Below are 22409 nucleotides of genomic sequence, written 5' to 3'. Positions count from 1 at the left end.
TATAACTATATTAGTATAACTATAGTCTATATTAGACTATTAATATTTTTTTATACCATATATAATTATATAATTAATTATATACAACTATTATATAAATAATATATATAAATAATATTTTTCTTTTATTTCTATTCGGTCCGGTCCGGGGTGAAAAACTCTTAGACCGGGACCGGACCGAATCTTTTCGGTCCCTTAAAAATGGTCCGGTCCGGTCCGGTCCGGTCCAAACAGTACCGGTCCAGTCGGTTTTGCCGGTCCGGATTGGCCGATGCTCACCCCTAGCTTATTTTATGCTAATAAAAATCAATTTCCGCAAAGATTCATTATCAACAGAAAATTCATTGAACGATAGGTTTCTTAACACTAAAGGTTTATTGAAGAGTTGATACTACTACTAAAAGTTTTTTTCCACAAATCAGCATCACAAAAAATAATATGTGAATTAATCGAATCCACATTATTTTCCATAATTAGATGGCTTAGGAATTTGAGATTTGCCACTATAGTTTAGAACATTCAAGCATGCAGGTCTAATTAATTTTGCCACTAAAACATCTTTTTCGTGGGGCTTACATTGTACATAATAGAAGACTCCAGCTCATATATATGTGTGTGTGTGTATATATATATATATATATTGGGTTGCATTGTAGTCAACATTATTATTTCTCATTGCATATTAGTCAAATTTAATGCCTATAAGTGGTACCTGTAATGATATGAGTCCATCATTTTCCCAATGATGGTTATAAATCGTTACCACTGTTATAATAATCAATATGACATAATGGTCATTAATGACCCAAGATAGAATGTTCACACAATTTAATGGTGTTTGTTGATAACACTGTTGCAAAAATGCCATCATCGTAACAACTGAATTGATATTATCAACTCCAAAACTAGCTAAAGCACTTCCATATAAACACACATATTTTATAGATTACTTCAGCTATCATTAAACATGATCCACATAAAATGCCACCTGATCTATCAGCCAATATAAATAACATCCTAAAACAGAAATTTTCAACAATATAGCAACTTGCTAAAGTAGTCCATACATCTAGATTCAAGAACTGCATGGTGAATAGTTTGATAAGTTACTGGTAAAAAGCAGGTGTGATCTTGGCTCAAAAACACTTCTTCTCCAATTCACTTAGTCTCTCAGGCAACACTGTGTCTTTAGCAGTAGTCCCTTTTAGTCCCTTTGCTAATTGATTAAAACTTGCTGCATAAAAATATCAAGAAAACCTTAAGCATTACTATCATGGTATTAATAAATTTCCAAACTAGCAGACAATACAATAACTCTAAGTAGAGATAGCTCATTAGTAACTTTCTACCCTTAGTGATAGTTTCTGCAATTCATTAACGATTCCTAGTTATGTATCCAATGCCAAAAAAATCTGCAAACAAAAATGTTATCTTAAATATCCAAAAACCAACCCCTACCATTTAATGTCAAATAAATTGCTATCAAACTTATCTAAATTCATGGTAGGACATAAAACAGCTAACAAAGGGAATAAAATTTATATACACGAACCAAGCCTGCAAAGGAGTAATATGCACTTGTCAATATGCATGTCCGGTATGACTTTCTTATCACTTAAAACCAAGCCGCATCCTAAGTTGCTCAACAAAATTTTTTTCCAACGCCATCATCCCCATCAACTGGCTGATCAACCTTCAACATCAGTTCACAAAAATTCAAAAGCAGGGATGATTTTATGTACCTAAGATGGCTAGGCATCAATGAGAGTCTCGTGCTAAGATTCCCTCTGAGACTCATAACGAGACATGCTAGTGTTCATCAATTTCTCGTTAGAATTCTTAGAAATTTGCTTCATTCTTGTTCTTCTCGTTCTCCTCAACAACGAGTTGATAATCCCTATTGTTGCGCAATGAAAGAGATGGTTCAGGTAAAACAGAGTGGCCTAGTCCTATTGCATAACCTGGTCGATGTCCTAAAATCTCCTTAAACACTGCATTAGCTATTTCATCCATGTTCCCATCCAACTTGCTCTCATTCAACCTCTCAAGCATCAGATTCTACATCCATAGATAATGAACACCATTATCTTGTTCATTATCTAATATTTAAGAAGTTTTAATTTAAAAACATCAATAGATTTAAACACTTACATAATTGTGTTCTGCAGTGTTAGTGATAAATCTACCTTTCTTTCTTGACCAATGCACTTCTTTGTAAAAAGCTACCAAGTTCGGGGCTTGTTTGTTCTTTATCATCAGATATGACTTTGTTAGGTACTCCAATCACATAGGCAAGAAATAACTCTTTGAAATTGAAAAATGTACTACCTACAACTTACAGTTTCCTCCATAATCCTAACAAAAGGCTTTCTACCACCTGAATGGTTGATTCATTGTTTTTGCCTATTTTTGCTATTTCTTTGTGATATTTTCTGTAATTTAATTTTCAAACATTATTTCATCATTCTATAAAATGATCCCTACTGATGTTCTAGTAATAAAAAAATGATAACTATTATGTTTTAACAAAGAAAGAACTTTATATACATTAATAGTTACTTTGAACAATTTAATTTTCTAACAATACTTCATCATTCTATAAAATGATCCCTACTGCCGTTCTAGTAATAAAAAATGATAATCATTATGTTTTAAAAAAGAAAGAACTTTATATATATTAATATTTAACTTGAACAATTTAATTTTCAAACATTACTTCATCAGGTCTATAAAATGATCCCTACTAAATTAGTAAAAAAAAAATGATAACTATTATGTTTTAAAAAATAAAGAACTTAATATACATTAATATTTACATTGAATGGTTCACTTGATCACAATGCACATAAGTGTTCTCATATAGGCTTCTCCACCCAAGTTGTCCCACCAGAAAGTGCCGTTTCGTGTGATGAATAGCCAAGGTATTGCTTGAGTAGTAGGTAGTAGAATGCATTGTATCTTTGAGCAAGTGCGTTTGTCACACACTCACGATGGGAACTTTGTGTCTAATCTAATATAAAGTCAGCCTATGAAAAAATATATTAGTGAAATATAAATTTCTTTTAAGACATTTGGTAAAAATTGTCTGACAAAACCAGTAATAAATCATCATACTCAAACACGGTTAATTAGCTCATCTTTCTCCTTTTTTGATACTTTTTTCCAGCTTGCATGGCGCATGATTGCATGAAGCCTCACAATTGATGTCATTCATCCGGAAAATATGTTGTAATTCTCACACGATGGACCTCTTTATCTATCCTTAATATTCAAATGTATTTTTCCAAATTTATGAACGTGTTCAAATAGCGTATCTTTTGCTCGTCCCCGACCACGTTTTCAAGTTGGCAAATCTTCATTATATGAAATTGAATATCATTAACTCTCTTAAATCTCTCGTGACCAAGAGAATAAGTGGAATAAACATTACTATTCTCTATAAGGGTCAATCTTTCAACTTATGTTCAGTGGCCACAATCCTATTAGCCTCATTTGCACCTTCCAACGTCTCATCTACACCAACATTCAGTGGTTGAGTTGAATCGTCTGATGGTGTGTCTTGTTCCCTATCTCGTATATCACTCAAAAGTGGACATTGAACACGTATGCCACCTAGTCCGTGCCATCTTCCTCTTACCCATCTCACCACTTTCAATTTATATGTGCAATATTAGTCCAAACCTTATGACAAGGAGGAAAAATGCATCATTAATTTATTCCCTTGTATTCATACACAAGTGCGGACTAGAACCCAACAACTGAATTAACAAAGCAAAGAAGCATTTTTTATAAATCAATCCCCTTACCTAAAACTCTACATGACTCTTTGCTAATTTTCTATAGATGAAACATGAAAATACTCGTATATGGCAAAATCTATTATTAACGGTAGAAGAACTTCCAACATGGTATTATTCATGCCAAATTTTAACCAAATGTATGAATATTCCATTTTACATTAATGGATTGCCATAACAAAATATTAATTTAAAACACCTACTAAAAGTGACTCATTTTCTACTTCCAAGTGTCGTTGCTGCTAACCACTTAAAGAACAAGTTTCCTAGACTTGCTGATTTGCATGGGTGAGTAGGTAAAAATAGCTACAATTTTTTTACCTCTTAGAAGTTAAGAAACATGTAGGGCAAACAAAAAAAAAAACTTTCTATGCACATAGATGAGTGGTCATCCATCATTCATGCTGTACATATATTTCTACTCCATCATTACAAACAAAAAACAATTTTCCCACCTACAAAGCCACACAAACTAGAATGATCAATGGACCCTCCGATTGTTATATGAAGAATCTTTCTTATTAAAAAATTGCAACCAAATTTCATTAACATGCCTCAATTAATCCACTTTTGAAATAGAGAGTCAGAGTAGGAGAGATAATTTGCAAAAGCTAGAAAGTTGGATGACTAACTTGTAGTGTATTCCTGGATCTTTGTTAGAGCCCACGTTGGAGTGTTTGATATATTTTTCTTCCTCTTTCAAGTGAGCATTCCAGGCCTCGTTTCTTTCCCAAACTCCTTCCACTCTAATGAAAGTTGGACCAAATGATCTGATTTTCATTCTTTGTGGGATAATATTTACGGAATGGTAAGCGCAACTAATGTGCAGTATCTGTGGTAGAGTTAGAAAATATTTTAATTCAGCCTTAAATTTTGAAAACATTTTTGCTTTCCCTTGCCTAACCAGTGTGCATGGTTGGTGTTACTTTACCCGCGTGAAAGTATTTATTTTTCCCGTCCCTCACTATATCCTAATTTTAATATTCTCTAAATTTTAATTAAAATTTATCTCTCTAATTCTTTTTAACAATTTTGTGATGACCCGCTTTTACGTGTATTTTCATTGAATGAGTGTTTTTAATTTAATTAATATAGTAGCTCTTTTATTTTAAATTATTGTATTTTAAATTGTTTTTATTTTATTTGATGTGGTGTTTAATTTATTTTAGTTGTTTTATGTTTTTAATATCTTTGGCAGATCAGTTTTTGGTTTCTGGAGTGAGGATTAGACCTCATTTCATTTCTTTTCTCTTTTCTTTTTCCCTTTTTCCTTTTTCTTTTCTTCTTTTCTTTCCTTTCTTTCTTTTCTTCTTCATTTTCTCCCTCGGTTTCTCTCTCCCCGCGCGCTGCTTCTTCCCTTTCTTCTTACCGTCGCCGGCCCTTTGACCGCCAGATTCGCTACCGTCCGGCCACCGTGTAGTACACCACCCCCACCAAAATCTTCCCCTCCCACCAGTGATCATCTCCACCAATTTTCAGGGTCATCCGACCAGCCGTTAGCCGCCACGCACGGCTGGAAGTCACGGAACCAGCCCTGTTTTTCCTCTCTGTCGCCGATTGCTTTCTCAATCCAGAACCGCCGCTCGCTGGTAGCGTGACCTACACCACCCACCCAGTTTTCTTCCCCTTCCACCGGTGAACACCTCCACCAAATATCTCCCCCATCCAGTCAGCCGTTAGCCACCTAGAGGCCTTTCTTTCCGCACGGATTCTTGCTGATTTCGGCGCCGTCGCACCACCTCCGGCCACCACCTCTTCACAGCTTGTTCCACTACCTCTTGCCGACCTAACCCACCTAATTTTGGCCCCGATCCATTCCTGGAGCAGCTCCCACGAGCTCATCTCCGTTCAGCTCATTTTCGGCCTTCCACCGCCTTTTCCACCACCACCAACGGCCAAACCTCACTTCCAATAGCTTCATAAATATCTCAAGAACATTTTCTATCAATTTCGTGCCTTGGTTTGTCCCCATTCGAAAGTGGGTAATTTATTACCCACGGCCACAATGTAAAATACACTGTTACGTTGCTTTTCCTCCACCTTTTGTAACGCAGCGAGCTTTCAAAAAATATCGTATAGCGCTGTAAATATTTTTCAAACTCTACTTTTAGATTTAAATATATTATGCTCTTACAATAATTATTTACTGCTGGTTGGTTGATTCCGGACTAAGTCCGAGGAGTTCGAGGTTCGAACGGATTGAGAACGGAGTTGCTTGGTTTGTTGATTTGTGATTGGTTGATTGTTTTGTGCCTTGAGGTTGCATTTACATGGTGCATGCACGTGCATTTTATTTAATTGAGAAATGATTTATGGTATATGTGAACGGTTGGACTGACTGGTTTGAGTCAGAGGCACGTGTAGGGATGGTGGTAAACAGAGACGGTGGTAGAATCCCGCCTGTGATTCCCGCCTACGGTACACGCGTAGGGATGGTGGTAAGCAGGGATGGTGGTAAGCAGGGATGGTGGTAGAGTCCCGCCTGCGATTCCCGCCTGCGATTCCCGCCTACAGACTAACTTGTAGGGATGGTGGTAAGCAAGGACGGTGGTAGAGTCCCGCCTGTGATTCCCGCCTATAGTGCACGCGTAGGGATGGTGGTAGAGTCCCGCCTGTGATTCCAGGCCTACAGTGCTCTGACGGTCTGGTTTTTGAGCCATTATCTGGGATAATGGCGAGGAAAGGTTTTAAAGGTTATGTTTTTGGGCCATATGGATTTTTGGCGTGCGTGAAAAAATGTGATTTTATGGGTTATGTGCATTGCATTCTTTCATGCATGTTGTTTGAGTTTAATATGCTTTTATCTAGTGGTGTTTGGATTTTACTTACCTGTGGCACCATTTCTGATTCCGTAGATTTTGGTACAGAGTTCGAGGATAAAGAGGAGGCTGAGCCCAAGGATGCGGCTCCGCCAAAGTATTGAGTAGTAGTTAATGTCTTGTTGTTGGATTTGAACAATATTTGTAGTTTGTAATATTTTATTATGTATGTTTTGAACAGTTTTGTATTAAACGAGAAAAAAAAAATTCTGGTACTTAGTTTATAACTTTGCTATCCGCTGCGTGTTTCTTCGTACACATTTGTTGCTTTTACACACACTTGGCACTCGTCGGGAGGATGATGACCCGTGTTGTCATCATCCAGACGTCTCAATTTTTCCGTGTCCGTACGTGGGGATTTGGGGGCGTCACAAATTTATTCACCTTTCAAGAGCTATCCGTATCCTACTCTTTATTCTTTATCTACTCTATTAATCATCATATTTTTATCCTTTTTTATTATTCTTTGTTTCTCTCACTTCACTTTATATTCTTTTTTTATATACTATTAAAATATAAGTTATTTCAATACAATATCAAGAATGATTTAGGATTGCCTTACAATTTCTCTCCAAATTGCATGTGTCATTGTATTTTAGGTATTACCCTACAGCTCCCATGTTGCTAACTTCAATATGTATATATTTTCCCTAAAATTTAGCTTATAGTTGATTATAGGAAATGAGTTGCTGGTGGTCTTACAATAATCCATAAACTGAAAGCATCATGTTTTCACCATGATATGCTTATAATTTTACTCTATTATCACACTTGACTAAAAGAATGAAAAAAGAATTTCATCTGTTTGAATGCTAGAATAATGGTCACCTCATCATACAATTGGATAAAATGACCAATAGACCAATTTTACAACTAGATTGCTCAACCCCAATATCAATAGATCCATTATTAATATTGACTCAATCTTTAAAACACTATTAGCTCTCATTATATTCTAAGATATTAAAAATCTCAATGAGTTGGTACAGAAGCAAATTGAGAATAGAAATATAATAACAATAGCAAATCATTTAGTAGCCAATGTTGATGAGCCCATTTTTATAGTTTTCATTGATTGGATTGTCATCACATACGTAATGTTAATTCATATTTTACTTTTTAAGATCTTTTATATGTTTTTTAGCATTACTCATCACTTCCCCTTTGATTTGTGGCATTTATAGGAGGCATGCATGTAGAAGGAGTGGTAGTCACCTAGGGGCTAACGATTTTATGTGTTCTTGTAATCCTTTTGACCTGTCAAACCATCTTAATTATATAAGAATCACATTAATTTGGATGGAAGTCTCAATAGAAATATCAAATTCTTAGGAATTGTAGATATATTCACCACCTCTTAAAATCTACCATTCCTTAATAAGACATGCTCAAAAAATTGCTAAAAATCACTGAGAAAACAATCTCCCTAGTTCATTCATAGTAAATACTAATCTTTCATGACCTTCATTAAGCATTTGGCTGCCACCAAAGACATCATCTGCATATAAGAGTAAAATTGTTCAGTCACTATGTATTTCATGCATCTCTTGTATTGGCTCTGAATATGCTATGTAGTATAACATTAAGAAGTGTGCATATTTATGAGTTGTAGAGAAACCACGTATTTATATAGCATGTTACAATACACCATTAGCATTAAGGTAAAGATGAACACTGAAAGTAGTAAAAAAACTAAGCCCAAACCTTGTTATACATTCCCATACTGGATGTCAAATTGTCTTCTTCAATGTACATTGAATCCACCCACATGTTGTTGATATGAACATCACGTTCATTCTACCAAAATGCATATATACACAAAATAAGATAAAACAATTCATGAATACATATAGGAAAAAAAGAATTGATAAAAGTAACAACAACAGTAATAATCCTTCACTCATCTACACTTAATCTGCAGGATATCAATAAGATGATTGATTTTAATTAGAACATGTCAAGAAATCTTGCACTTGCCCATACCATCATATTCCAATATGAGCTAGTATCATCATCAAGATCAATATTTTCTTTGCTACCACCACTATGGTCATTTATGTTGTCGATCCCCACGTCCTCATCAAAGCTATCACCTTCAAGGAAGGCCTCTTGGTCAGTTGGTTCGGATGTTTGATGTTTTAATATGGTTGAAGGGTCAATGTGTAAAGGTTCTTCATCTACTCTATGCAATGGATTTAGCAAGTCTAGATCATTGCAATTGACATACACATTGTTTCTACGATTAGTTTCATCTTCTTGATAAGCATCATTGCCAGAGGATTCTGCATCATCATCACTTTGAATCGAGAGAACTAGAGGAATGTTATATACATTCCTATTACTTATCTTGTGAACCACATACCAACTACTCGACAAACTAATATATTTTAAGTAAAACACTTGCTGAGCTTGGCATGCAAGGGTAAAATGCTCATCTTTGTACGATGTTCTAGAAGTATTCAAACTCGTCAAGTGGTCGCCAACATGTATCCTTCTTTTCCTATCACCGATTTCCCATCAATCACATTGAAACAAATATACTTTATGCCAACCCATATAACATAATTCTAAAATATCCTTTAACACCATAGAAGTCAACTGGCTTTGACTGATGTTCACCACGAACAACCACGCCGTTGTTTTGCGTTCGACGATGTTTCTCACGCTCTTTGTATGAAACCTAATTTCATTCATTATACATCTAACGTATGAGGCAACCCACTTGTCAGGACCACATACAAGTGCATAGATTTCATAACTAACTTCGGTTGGATTCATTGTACGCAACTCTCGAATCTAATGTCATGCCAAGAACAATTACAATTAGTATATATTTAACTTGATGATGCACTCCTAATGGAATGTAATTTATTATGCCCACAAACCAAAAAATAAAGAATTTTTATACAAGCTAGATATATAGTGATTACTTAAGTGTTTCCTGAACCATCCTAGGAATTGAGCCTGGTGCCTATGCTCAATGTTAGTTGTGCCTTCTTGTTTGATCTTGTTATAATGCTCATTACAAAATGGTACTGTTATTTTCTGCACTACAAAATAGATAGTTCAAGTAGTAAAGTAACTAAAAAGATTAATTAATTAATTAATTACTTACTCTAGGTAATGCTCGATCTCGCTACAATTATTAAGCACATACCAACAGGCCTTGCAAAGAGTGTTTCTTCTATCTTGTGAGTGTTAGATGGCCCTAACGGATGCACCTTTTGTGAGAATACGGATAAATAGCCTTCAGAAGATGGTAGTGGAATGTCTGAGTTTCTTTTAGGTCGGTGATACATGGTCTCAATGTTATTTAGATACATAAAGCAAAATGTTAAGCACTCAACATGAATATATGCTTCAGAAATTAAGCCTTCAAGATGGGCTTTGTTTCAAATGTAATGCTTGAATTTGCCCAGATACCTCTCAAAAGGGTACATTCACATATATTGCATTGGTCCCATAAGTAATGCCTCATTTGGTAAATGAATTGTGAGATGCAACATTATATCAAAAAATGCAAGTGGGAAGATCATTTCAAGTTTACATAGGATGATAGAAATATCTGCCTAAAGCTGATTCAATGATTCTAAAGTCAACATTTGTGTGCACAATTCTTTAAAAAATGTACTTAACTCGATTAAAGCAAGGAATATGTCGGGTCGTAAGTAACCACCAATCATGACTAGAAGCAACATTGGCATGAAAATATGACAATCATGACTTTTCATTCCAGCAATTTTTCCTTCACTAATGCTCACACACCGAGCAATATTTGAGGCAAATTCATCAGGGAAAGTAACTTGTGACAACCACTCACAAAAAGATCTTATCTCATCTCAATTTAGGGTGTAACATGCAAGACTCATCGAGCAATGATCATCATCATGATGTAAATGTAATTCTTTCCTCAGTCCGAGATTGGCCAAATCCCTACGTGCATTTGTGATATCCTTACTTTACCTTCAATATTCAGCAATGTTCCCAATATACTATCACAAATATTTTTCTCAATATATATTACGTCGAGGTTATGTCTCAATTCCAAGTCTGCCCAGTAAGGAAGATTAAAAAAGATGGACTTTTTATTCCAATTTAATTCATGTAGTGTACGTTTCCTCTTCCTTGAACCTTTGCCAAATTGCACATTAGAGACCACGAGTAATTGTTCAAGTATAGCTTGGGATGTGAGTTTTTCTTGTTGGACATGGTGATTTTCTTTATTGTCAAAAGCACGTTTTTTCATTCTTCAAGGGTGGTCGAGCACCAACCATCAACGATGACCCATATAACAATGTTTATGCCCATACACCAACCACATAGAATTAGTTTTAGCATTGCATGTAGGACATGCTATCTTTCCCTTCGTGCTCCACCCATAAAGATTAGCATATGCAATAAAGTTATTGATAGTCCAAAGGAATGCTACATGTAATTGAAACATTTGTGCACTGAATGTATCATATGTATCAATACCATATTCCCATAATTCTTTTAATTCTTCCACTAAAGGATGTAAAAATACATCAATATCATTTCCTAGTAATTTAGGCCTAGAAATTAGACATGACATCATGAAGTATGGATCTTTCATGCATGACCAAGGGGGCAGGTTGTAAGGCATAAGTATTACTGGCCATATGCTGTAGAGCTTGCTCATATTATTGAACGGGTTAAACTCATCACTTGCAAGCCCCAGTCTCACATTACGAGCATCTTTGGCAGACCAACTATGTTTGTTATCAAAAGCTTTCCAAACCTTAGAATTTGCCAGATACCTCATACAACTCAGGTCATCAATACGTTCTTCTTTATGCCATCTCATGGCTTGTGCTATCTTCTTTGACATAAAAAGTCTTTGCAACCTTGTATTCAAAGTAAAATAGTGCATCACTTTTTGAGGTACTCGTTGTTTACTCATCCTTGAGACCCACCTAGATGTGTTGCATTTAGGGCACTTATCTTTGTCGACATTTTCTTTCCAAAACAAGACACAATCATTTAGGTATACATGTATCTTCATATAACCAGAGCCCAATCCATGCTCTAAGCAGCGGGCATCGTTATAATCTTCAAGAAAGAGAGCATTCGGGAATGCGGTTTTCAATAGTTTTATAGCCATGTTAAAGGCCTTCACGCTCCAACTACCAATTGTCTTGATGTGGAGCAACTTCACTACAAATGATAGCTTCGAGAACTTCGTACATGATGGACATAGTGGACGTCATGCATCATCCAACAACTGTTCAAAGGTCTGGAGTCTTGGATCACTAAAGTTGTGGTCTTCAGTACCACCAGCATTTAAACCAATTGCACGATCCATAAATGATCCCACTTGGATGTCATCTAACATCTCATCTATATCATCAATGTAGTCACCGAAATCAGATCCATTATTTTCATCGTCCAAAAGAGTGGCATTGAAATGGTCTTCTTCTCTGTGGAATATCCATTTCTTGTAATTAGTATCAATCCCCTTCAAGAACAAATGATCTCTAATGACATTTACCGGTTGAAAAAAATTATTACGGCTTATTCAACATGGACACCTAATGGTCTCACTCTCGGGGGCATTGGCTTGAGCCATGGATAAGAATTGATGAATTCCTTCAACATATCCGTTGGACCGCAATCTATTTTCAATATTCATCCAGTCCTTATCTATCTAATATTTGGTAAAAAAAAAAAAAAAACACACACACAGAGTTGGTTTTTTATGATAGCAAATAACATAGACTCATTGAAATGAGGGAAGTAGAATGATATGAGACTTTTGATTAACTTAGAGAATGGAAAAAGTTTAGAAAGTGATGAATTATCATGTGTTGATAATTCAAGTACTCGAGCTTGAAATGTAAGTATATACTTCAAGACCCCAATTATTCCATTAGGTAGAGTATCGTTCTTTGGATATGTTTAGTCAAATGATTTTAATATCCATAGAACATGTTAACTATCTAAAGCTATTATTAACTTAGTGAGACAAGGCTAAAAGTTGAGGTGAAAATATTTATTTTAGTTGAATTCAAAAACCATCATGATAGATCAATATGGTACTACAGAATATAAATGAATTTAAAACATATGCATCAATTAATTTAGTCAAACAATCTTCTTCTTTGCATCACTATCCCATAAGCATATAGTTGGATGTGACATGACTAGAAGAAAGCAAAATGTACCTTTATCACATATAGAATTTATAAATAACAAGACCAACTCCATTAAAAGAATATGCATGCTTTACGAATAATGTGGGATGGTTGATAGGATATGGAAAGCATACCGCATATGCAAAGATAATGTGGCAATAATTTTTGTGATTCATCAAATGGTAAACACATTTATAGAGAACATGGTAATAGAAGAAAGAAATGTAAATGGAGACTGGAGAATCAAGCATACATGAGCTTCAAAGTTGTTATCAAGAAGAATGTGTGATGATTTGATGTGAATGATGCGGGGATGGACTGTATAGTTAAATTGAAACAAACCATTAGAAACAAATTATTGAAAATGGGTTTGCCAACTTATATTCTCAAAAAAATTCAGCAAGTCTTTTAGTACTTGCTGGCCCCTAGAATTATACTCTAATTGACTTTTAATATTGAACATGAAAAAGATTAATTGCCGAAACATATTTGTCTCAAATCTTTAGAAAAATATGTTTATATGTTTAACTAAACACCATTTGTTATATCAAGCAGACTTATGTAGAGTAAGCCTTTACAATCACATTTAAATAGCATAATATCAAATGGGAAAAACATGAAAAAACAAAGACTCCATTGTCACTTCCATGGATTGTCTTGATACCCAAGTTTGAGTGCATAGTTGACAAAACAAATGATGTATCATAGGCTCCACAGAGACATGGCAACTTGAAAAAGAGTGTAATAATTATGGTTCTATAATTTAAGTCAAAAACTTTAAATCTACAAGTTCATGGAACTCTCTACAATAATTCTTACATATATATAAAATAAGTAGGTTTAAAATCATCAATGTAAATTAACAAAGTTAAGGAAAAGGGGCCACTAGAAGCAGAGAAGAATTAACTTAAATACTAGTACTCAAAATAGATTTTTGCATACAGGTCATAACAGCTGCAACTTGCGGGCCGGGTTAGTATGGGATGGTTGAGCAAAGAAATGCTTATTGATATCTAAAATCTTCTCTTTGGAAAAACCCTCAGTATTAGAATCAAGCTCTTCAAACCATGTAGTATAAGAATGTAGTAGCAAAAAGACTCATACCTCCTCTTGAACAATAATGGTCTTTTAGACAATAATGGATTTACCAATAAGTCTACCCACTCATCTAAGGACAAGATCCATGGACCTTTCACTGCAAAACAGAATCAATACTTGCATCATGGCAGTCAATATACAATAGGAGCATTATGTGGAATAACCAATAGGGCAAGAAAATAGTAGGCAACACAAAAGAGGAAAAGAAAAAGAACAGACAAAAAGTTGCAGATATGAACAAAGAAAGATATGAAGTCCCCAATTCACTTGTATTCCCAAGTATGTGTGTAAAGTAAGATTAGAAGCCACATGTCCACATATGAAGCCAAATATGGCAAGTATTACATGCACCAGGTGTGAGGCCAAAAACAATATAGAGGATTTGGGTATTTCAAAGGAATGGTTCAATGTAATTGTATTACGGGGCTTGTCGGGCCATATTTTTATACGATTTCAAGGGTTAATAAGCTTCTCTTTCATCTTTAGAGAGGTCAATGATGGCCTTACAATTCAAAGTGAGGGGAGAAAATGAAATCAGAACCGAACTAAAGAGAAGTGTCCAAACATAAGATTCTTTACAAGCTACAAAACCTTTTTCTTGTTTTCAAGAATCTTTGCAATCAAAAGTTGTGAGAATGAAATTGAAACAACATCAAACTACATTTGGACTCAAGCATAGATATGTTCACAGCTCACTCTTAAAATTAGATTGTAAAGAGCTTTCATACACTCTGTTTTTATATAATCATAACAAGTCACAAAAGATTTTATATAGCATTGCTTATCCTGGAAATTGTACATATACCATCAGTTTTTACATAGCATAATCAAGATTGTTTTGATAATCTTTTGTCCCCGTGGAATACGATCAGTTGGGATTTATCCTTGATAGAACCTAAAAAATCTGCACTTGGAAGAACATATTTGGAACCATGTCACATACATCCCTATATCAAGGCAAATAGTAGGCAAGTATTACAGCAAGTGTGAGACTAAAACAGCTTAGTTTAAATTTGCTAAAGGTCATGTCCCAAAAAAGGTTGCATCATGACAAGTTAACCTTCAAAAAATTTCAAAAGATAGCTCAGCCACCTACATTGATGAAGGAAGAATAAAAATCAAAAACTAGGAAGGGAAAACAAAAACAAAAATGCAAATAAAAAGACGCCATCAAGTAGAAAGCCATGGTTGTAATCTCTAACATATATACGTTAAACTACGTCTCATATAAAATGATACTTCAACCCGGATTAGTGTAAATTAGAACGTTAACTCACCAACTTGGGCACCTAACCAGCTAGCTAGTAGTGTACATGATGTTCCTATACCCAGATATATAAATTTAGATTTCCAGCATGCTTCAAGAATTCTGAAAATAGAATAAAATAGAAAGTCTTAGTTAATTAGTACAAATCAAATGGAATTAATTTAAATGGCAATGGAGCAAATGGAAACCACACTAACTTATGCTCACAGGATTCATATAGAGTTTCCTAGCTACCAACTAACAAATTTGAAATGTCATTGCTATAAGCAGAGTGAGCAACACTCAAATAAACCCATTTGTGCATTTCATCTTAGTCAACATAGTCGAATCTATCATTAAAAATTTCATCATTTTGGTTGATGAAACTTGCAGAGTATTAAAAACATCTAGCAGCTATAACTTTATGTATGGCAACATGGTGGAGGGAAGGAGGAGAATCGGATTTTTCTTAAGGGAAGCAACATGTGAATATTGGGGGAGTGCTACTACTTATGATTCATTAGTTGGGGTTTTTTCTGCTATAAGCCATTTGATAGTAAGGTGGACTGGAGCATGGTTGCTAAAACTTCTCCCTGTTACATGACTGTATGCTCCTATTCTGTTATTCTCTAATTCTTCTAATGATAAAGTTTGTGTATTGCGCATGATTACAATTGTTTTGGCCAGTATCTGAAGGAGTCCATTGATCAAAAGATCAATTTTTTTTTTAAAGCAATACTACTGTTAGTCAAACAATAGCATTGGAAACTGATACTGCTATTCAGGTCATGTTCTATTCTTGCTAGTCCTTCGAAAATATAGTTGGAGTTACATTGAAGTACTGGCCAAGCTTGCTGGAATTGACTATATTCATTGAGTAATGCATGAATTGATCACTGTAGATTGTTTATTTTTTATTATTATTATTATTATTATTATTATTATTATTATTATTATTATTATTATTTTGGAATCAATTGGGAGAGGAACTAAAAGGGTGGAATTAAGCAGCATATAGTCAATAACAAAGAATGTACACAATAGTTACAGAACCCACTACCATTGGCAATCCAAACACCGTGGAGTGTTTTGTTGGAAAGGAATGCATATTAGAGAATTGGGAAGCTTATAATGTCAGAACTAGTGATCAACAGTGTTCTTGATACCTTGGAATGTTTCATTTGGTGTGGTGAATGAATTGAATTAAATTTTGATACATTATAGTTCAGAGGCCCCAAGCATTGGAGAGCATGCTAAAGTAGCAGAATTAATCAACCCAGAGACAAGATGGTGGAATGTGCAGTTTCTGAACCAGATTTTCAGCCCCCCAAAAGTAAATCAAGTTCTAAGATACCAATCAGCTTAGTAGAGAGGGAAGATAAACTGGTTTGGTTACATTCAAAAGATGGTAAGCTATCTGTAAAGGTGCCTACTATGCTCACAGAGAAATGACTACCAGATTTAAAACTAGCCCTTTGAATAGGCAAAGGAATGATGAGATATGGAGATACATTTGGAGGCTAAATGTACCAAACTCTGTGAAGATGCACATTTTGAAAGCTTGTAGAGATGCTATCCCTACTTGTTCCAATCTCTACAAAAGAAAGGTGATAGAAGAAGATAGATGTCCAATTTGTAAGGCCTATCTAGAAGTTGCAGGAAATGCCCTCTGGTCTTGTGTGGCAGCCCGAGATGTGTGGAGCATGGTTAGATAAAGGTCCAAAAGATGTCTTTCTTGAGTGAGAGTTTTGTAGAAATATGGAGAGAACTTACTAGAAAATTGAACAAAGATGAACTTGAAATCACTGATGTTATAGTCAGGTCGATCTGGTTAAGGAGGAATGCTTTTGTGTTTAAAAGGAAGATACAAAATCCCCTTTATTTGGTCCAGAGAGCAAAGGAGGAGGTGCTATTATTTCAAGCAACACAAGAGGCATCTCAACCAGACATGAACTCAAATGCTCAACATGGGGCCTGGATGAAACCTGCTTCAAAATCATTCAAGGTGAATTGGAATGCAATAGTGGATGAGGCTAGAGGCAAGATAGGCATTGGAGTAATTATTACTTTTTCTTTGGACAGGTCATTGGGGCTTGTCGTGACTCTAGAGAGTACGTTGCAGGACCTCTGTTGGCTTCAGTGGTTGCAATGCAAGTCATCATTAATTTTTGTAAAGACATAGGAATCAGGAGGTTTAGAATAGAAGGGGACTTAATGCAAGTTGTTAACTCCCTCATGAAGGTAGGGAATGATTAGAGTCTAGTGGGATTGCAACTGGACAAAAAGTATATCATATTCATTTGCCATTTGGTCCATCAACTACACAAGGAGAGTGGAAATAAAGCTGCACAAGGCCTTGCCAAAGATGCAATGTCACTTACAAATCCATTAATGGATATTGAAAATGTCCCCGAGTGTATTTCTGAAATTGTATTACAAGAAGCTATGTAAGGCATTTTTTGAGCTATAAAAAGGTTTCCATTCAAAAAAAAAAAAAAAAACTCCATTTCATATTTTTGGTGACAATAAGTGGTTATCACAATGTGCCACAATAATTGGTTACCTAAATTACACGTGGTTTTGTGGGTTTTGCAGGGGGTATTCAATGGCCATTGTGGTTACATCTACTGCAATGCAACTAAACCAACAATTTGGTCCACCATCGCTATGCAATCAATCACCATAAAGATGGTGAAATCAAGAAGATTGCAAGACAACAAATAAAGGGAAGATTGGAAAGTGGAAACTGAGGAATGATAAATAAAGAAATAAATGAGGAATGATATGAAATAAACAGATCCTAACACTATAAAAGGTCAACTATTATAGTTTAAACTACATTCTATTCCACATAGGTTGTTAATTGGTTAGGTTATACTCCTGGAAAGAAGCATAAAACAAGGTAGCTTCGTCCGATTGACTACTCTGTTTGCCTAGTATGTTGAGTGTCATGACTTGAATGTTGGTCCTTCCTGCCAGGCCTTGGATCTTCATGCCCAGAAGCTGTTATGGTATATCAACCCATGCATGCACACTGATGAGCTGCTCATACTTGGATCCTTTCTAACCTTTCAGTGTATATAAAGCAAGCTACAGGTATCCAACACCTTATTTTGATCTTAGTGGGGCTTAGTTTTGTCTTTTATTTGTTTTAGATGCCTTGGCGATCAATCGAGTAATGCAAAAATCCAAAAGGCAAAGAGCTTTGTTTGGGAGTGAAAGATAATGTTGGTGGCCTATTGATCTATCTCTGAAAAGACAAAATACTTTCAAGCTGATTTGATATACAAAATTTATATATATATATATATATTTCTTACAGTAGAGATGGGTTAACCCCATAACCAGCCATGCATGCACATCCCCAGCCAATAAATAATTATTAAGTACTCAAAACCTTACAGTAGAGATGGGTCGACCCCATAACCAGCCATGCATGCACATCCCCAGACAATAAATAATTATTAAGTATTCAAAACCATAAGAAAAACGAAAGATAAAAATAAAAAGTCATGTAACCTGTATCTATTTTTTGGCAGAATGTTCATGGGAGCTTTGGAGTTGGACTACTCAATAGATGGTATACAAAAGTTCTTTATTATTTGGAAGATATTCTTGGATGATGCCAAAAAATAAAGCAAGCTAATTGACCTAAAAATGAAAATTTCAGCTCTTGGCTCTTTGTATAACTCCAAATTCAACAAAAAATAATCCATATCAAGCCTACGCTCGATTCCTACTTTGTTTATAATTTATGCATGTTGAATTACATATGCATCTCCTTCTAGATCCTGGAAAGAAGCAGGGAAACGAAGGAGAAAAGGGCTATAGTTGCTTAAGAAATGAAGATGTCTTCAGATTTCTGCAATTATCCTTCCGTATCCTCCATTCTTTTCAAATCTAAACCATACAGAGGCTACATTGACCTAAGAAGAAAAAAATTATTCTGTATAAACTCTGCATCCACTTTCTTCTTTCTTCTTCCAAAACCAAAACCAAAACCAGTCATTTTTAAAAACTCTGCCACTTTTTCCAACTTATTGTTTTGGTTCTACCCTCAGTTTGCAAAACCATCTGTTATAATTTATATAAATGGACCCCTATATATATATATGCAATATTAATTTATGAAAGGATCATGATTGTCTAGACTATAAGCAAACCCAATGTACAAAAAATTGACCATTACAACTAATGAAGTGAGACCCAATTAGCCCAGCACATAACATGTTGCTTGGTAGTTCACTGTGCAAACTCACGCCAGTATATGCAATCATTTATTTTCTTAAACCTCTAATAAGATTCTCCTCGCTCCTACTTTTTATCATGATCTTTGACCTTTCTATGCTCTGTTCCCGCCCTAAATGTTTCAAAGTGGAATGAGAAGGGAATTTTTTTTTTTATCACCCAAGTGTTCTACCATTTGCATTTTGAAGTCATACAATTTATAGATTACACTCTAATACTAGAAGAGACACATAGGGTTTTAGTTCAATTATAATCAAGAAGATTACTCTTCAAGGCTAGCTAGTCGAATATATCCTCCAAAGTTGTTCGAATATAGCCAACATCAAAAATCTTTCTAACCAGATGCCACTGTACTGCATATGGTTTTTCAGCAACTATTTCTTGGTATTGCATGGCATGCCACCCAATGTTTTGGAGTAAGCAAATCGACAAACCAACCTAAATCACGCAAGGAAGAAAAATAAAATAATCTTAAAAACTAACAGGATTTACTTGGTACAAATCCCACTTGTTTGCGAAAAGAGTGATGAATCAACCATAAGGAAGTGGACCCAAATTCAGTATTCACACAAGTTAATATAAAATGGGTTATTGGTTTCGTGAACACCAAACTACAATGCTTGAAGGAAAGTTTAAAGCCAGAGACAAAAAATACAACTTGTGCTTTCAAAACTATGAAGATGCCAAGCGCAATAAAGGTTCGTGTGATATAAATCTACCAAGAAATACCTCTTATCCCCTCATCATACATCTCAAAAAAACTAAGACAACCAGAGAAATATAGCAAAACAAGGGCGGCAATGGAAAATAACGAAAGGCTTTTTAGGCTTTTTACTTGACCGTATCTTCCAACTACTCTCGTTGCTAGCTCACAAAACTTATGGCTGAAAGCCTGAAACTGACTAATTTTTGTAAGATCAATCAAGGGATGGGGAGGACTAAGCAGTGACAGCTAGGGAGATAGAATCTCCCGATACTACCGTGAATCGACCAGAAAAATGATCCCTAAACCATCAACAATCTTCACCATCGAAGACGATTTAGTGGTTGCTAGTTCAAAACAAGATTCTAGCAGCAATGATTCTCGATCTTTGATAAGTAGGAATTTTCTCAAAGGATGCTGTGGTTTCGCCCAAAATTAGTGTACGCGCAATGATAGAGAGACTAATGAGAAGAGAGGGGAAAAGTCTAGCGGATTCAATGTCCATTTTATATAACCCAGTTATAACAGCAATTTTTACTCATCACAAAAGATTGAGTGACTTTAATAATGGGAAAATACAGCCGTGGTGACTTATGTCATTATAACACATACAAAACATGCCGCAATTGACTTCTAATGTCAAGAAATTTTGAGGTGAAATTTTGTTGCCAAAAACAATGCTTTTTATTGACAAATTCATCGACTGGTTTCTGGAGACATAACATTTGTGAATAAAAGCATGTATTAGTTGCAAGTTATGATCTACTGGAAAAATAATGGTGGCAAAAGGCTGAATTTGTTGTAGTGATTGTCACCATTTGCAAAAACTCCAACATGTTCATTCTTCATTTTCTAACACAAATGACTTTTTGCAACAATTTGAAAGTCTTCGTGGCCTTTTAACATCGCTTGGTAATAAGAGACCTAAATTTGTTAACATCGCTTGGTAATAAGAGACCTAAATTTGTTATTTGTAGTGATTTATAGCTTTTTGCGGCGAATTTTTTTGCCGCAAAAAGAAAAAACTTGTTGCAACGAATTAACCATCATTGCAAAAAAGTGAAAAAGGGGCTCCAAAACATGAAACGTTTTATTCCCCCCCCCCCTCCCCCCACCCCAAACTAGCTTGCCCATTCCCTTTTCCACTTCTCTGTTCTTCCCCCATTCCCTAGTACTAGCTTAATCCACCCACTCTTGCATGGCTTGATCTCCATCTTTGATCACCACCCAAAGCCCATACTCTTCCACTTCATTTTCCTTTTGCGGAAGCTAAGGTCGTCCTCTCCTTCCAATACAAAATCTGTGACGTGAGATTCGTTCTTTGGGCAATTGGACTTTTTCAATGATTTCTACACCACGGACATCGAGATTGTCGATTGAGACTCTTGGGTACCTTTCTTCACCACAGGTATGGCTGCAATGAATTTTTCTATCTCTCCCCCTTCATTCACGCTTGTTGCTTTACAAAAACTGGGCTTTTTGTTTGTTTACTAATTTCTAGATGTTTGAATCTAAAATCTAGTCCTCTTTTGCACGAGATTTTTTTGTGAATCTGCATTTTGTGGATGTGTTGAGATTTTTTTTTTCATTTTTGCATTAAATTCCTACTTTCTCAATCACCCATCAACAAGGCAACTAGAATGTACATATATAAGCCCCCTTTACCCCCACAACAGACTACATGTTGTATGCATGCCTGTGGGCTCTGAAAAGGGCTCTCAATTGCAATAAGAAATTGGTATCAGACTAAATATATAGCCCTAAGAATAATGTTCTAAACCCAAAGAGGAATATAAATCATGATGTACATGAACCATAATGAATTCTAGCTAGCTAATAGTAATTAAGAACATTTGAGATGTAATTAATTAACTCTAATAATTAAACAGTACCATGGTAATGTTGATTAATTAACTACTGATGTTTTTCAAATCTTATAGTTAATCTCTCATTAGAGAATAGGGTATTTGCTCTATATATTGTTAATCTAATTAAAAAAAAAAAAAAGGTATTTAAATGGAAGTGTATATATAGGTATTCAAGGTGATGATGATCTGTATGAAACTAGGAAAACCAATTGTTAATTAGATGTGATACACTTGCATATCACATGCATCCTAAGGAAGATGCTTCTTGATGTGATTACATGTTGAAGAATTATTATTATTTTGCCCAATCTTCTTGAATCAAGGGTAGCAGAGCTTATATATGCTAAACTAGGTGTGCAAATCTTAATCTCCAATGAGCAGCTAGCTAGCTGTTCGTTATCTTAATCAACAATTAGCATCTAACTAATTAAAGAGGAGTTGAAAGTTGAGAAACATGGGTTGGAAGTGTCGGGATAAA

General features: G+C 35.2%; 1 protein-coding gene across 12 annotated transcripts; it reads right to left on the bottom strand.

The window, feature by feature from the left end:
• Window positions 1–918: 918 nt before the first annotated feature.
• Window positions 919–20568, bottom strand: LOC122279110. Of its 12 annotated transcripts, none has more exons than XR_006229464.1 (5): window positions 15144–20568; window positions 13873–13963; window positions 8321–8413; window positions 7832–8114; window positions 919–1234 (listed from the first exon to the last, which is right to left on the bottom strand). XR_006229464.1 is itself a non-coding variant. In XM_043089449.1 (5 exons), exons 1-4 carry the CDS (start codon window positions 20388–20390, stop codon window positions 11841–11843), a joined length of 447 nt encoding a protein of 148 aa, XP_042945383.1. In that variant the 5' UTR covers window positions 20391–20568; the 3' UTR covers window positions 7891–8114; window positions 8321–11840. The 12 variants fall into 12 exon arrangements, 1 of the variants encoding a protein (XP_042945383.1); XR_006229468.1 differs by lacking the exon at window positions 919–1234 and adding an exon at window positions 13022–13086 and having other exon boundaries at window positions 7891–8114; XR_006229469.1 differs by lacking the exon at window positions 919–1234 and adding an exon at window positions 8600–8709 and having other exon boundaries at window positions 7891–8114.
• Between the last annotated feature and the right edge of the window lie 1841 nt (window positions 20569–22409).

This window comes from Carya illinoinensis, chromosome 10 (genome assembly GCF_018687715.1).
Source record: "Carya illinoinensis cultivar Pawnee chromosome 10, C.illinoinensisPawnee_v1, whole genome shotgun sequence".
Lineage (NCBI taxonomy): Eukaryota > Viridiplantae > Streptophyta > Magnoliopsida > Fagales > Juglandaceae > Carya > Carya illinoinensis.
The sequence above is the reverse complement of the archived record's forward strand: the minus strand, read 5'-3'. Positions and strand labels throughout refer to the sequence as shown.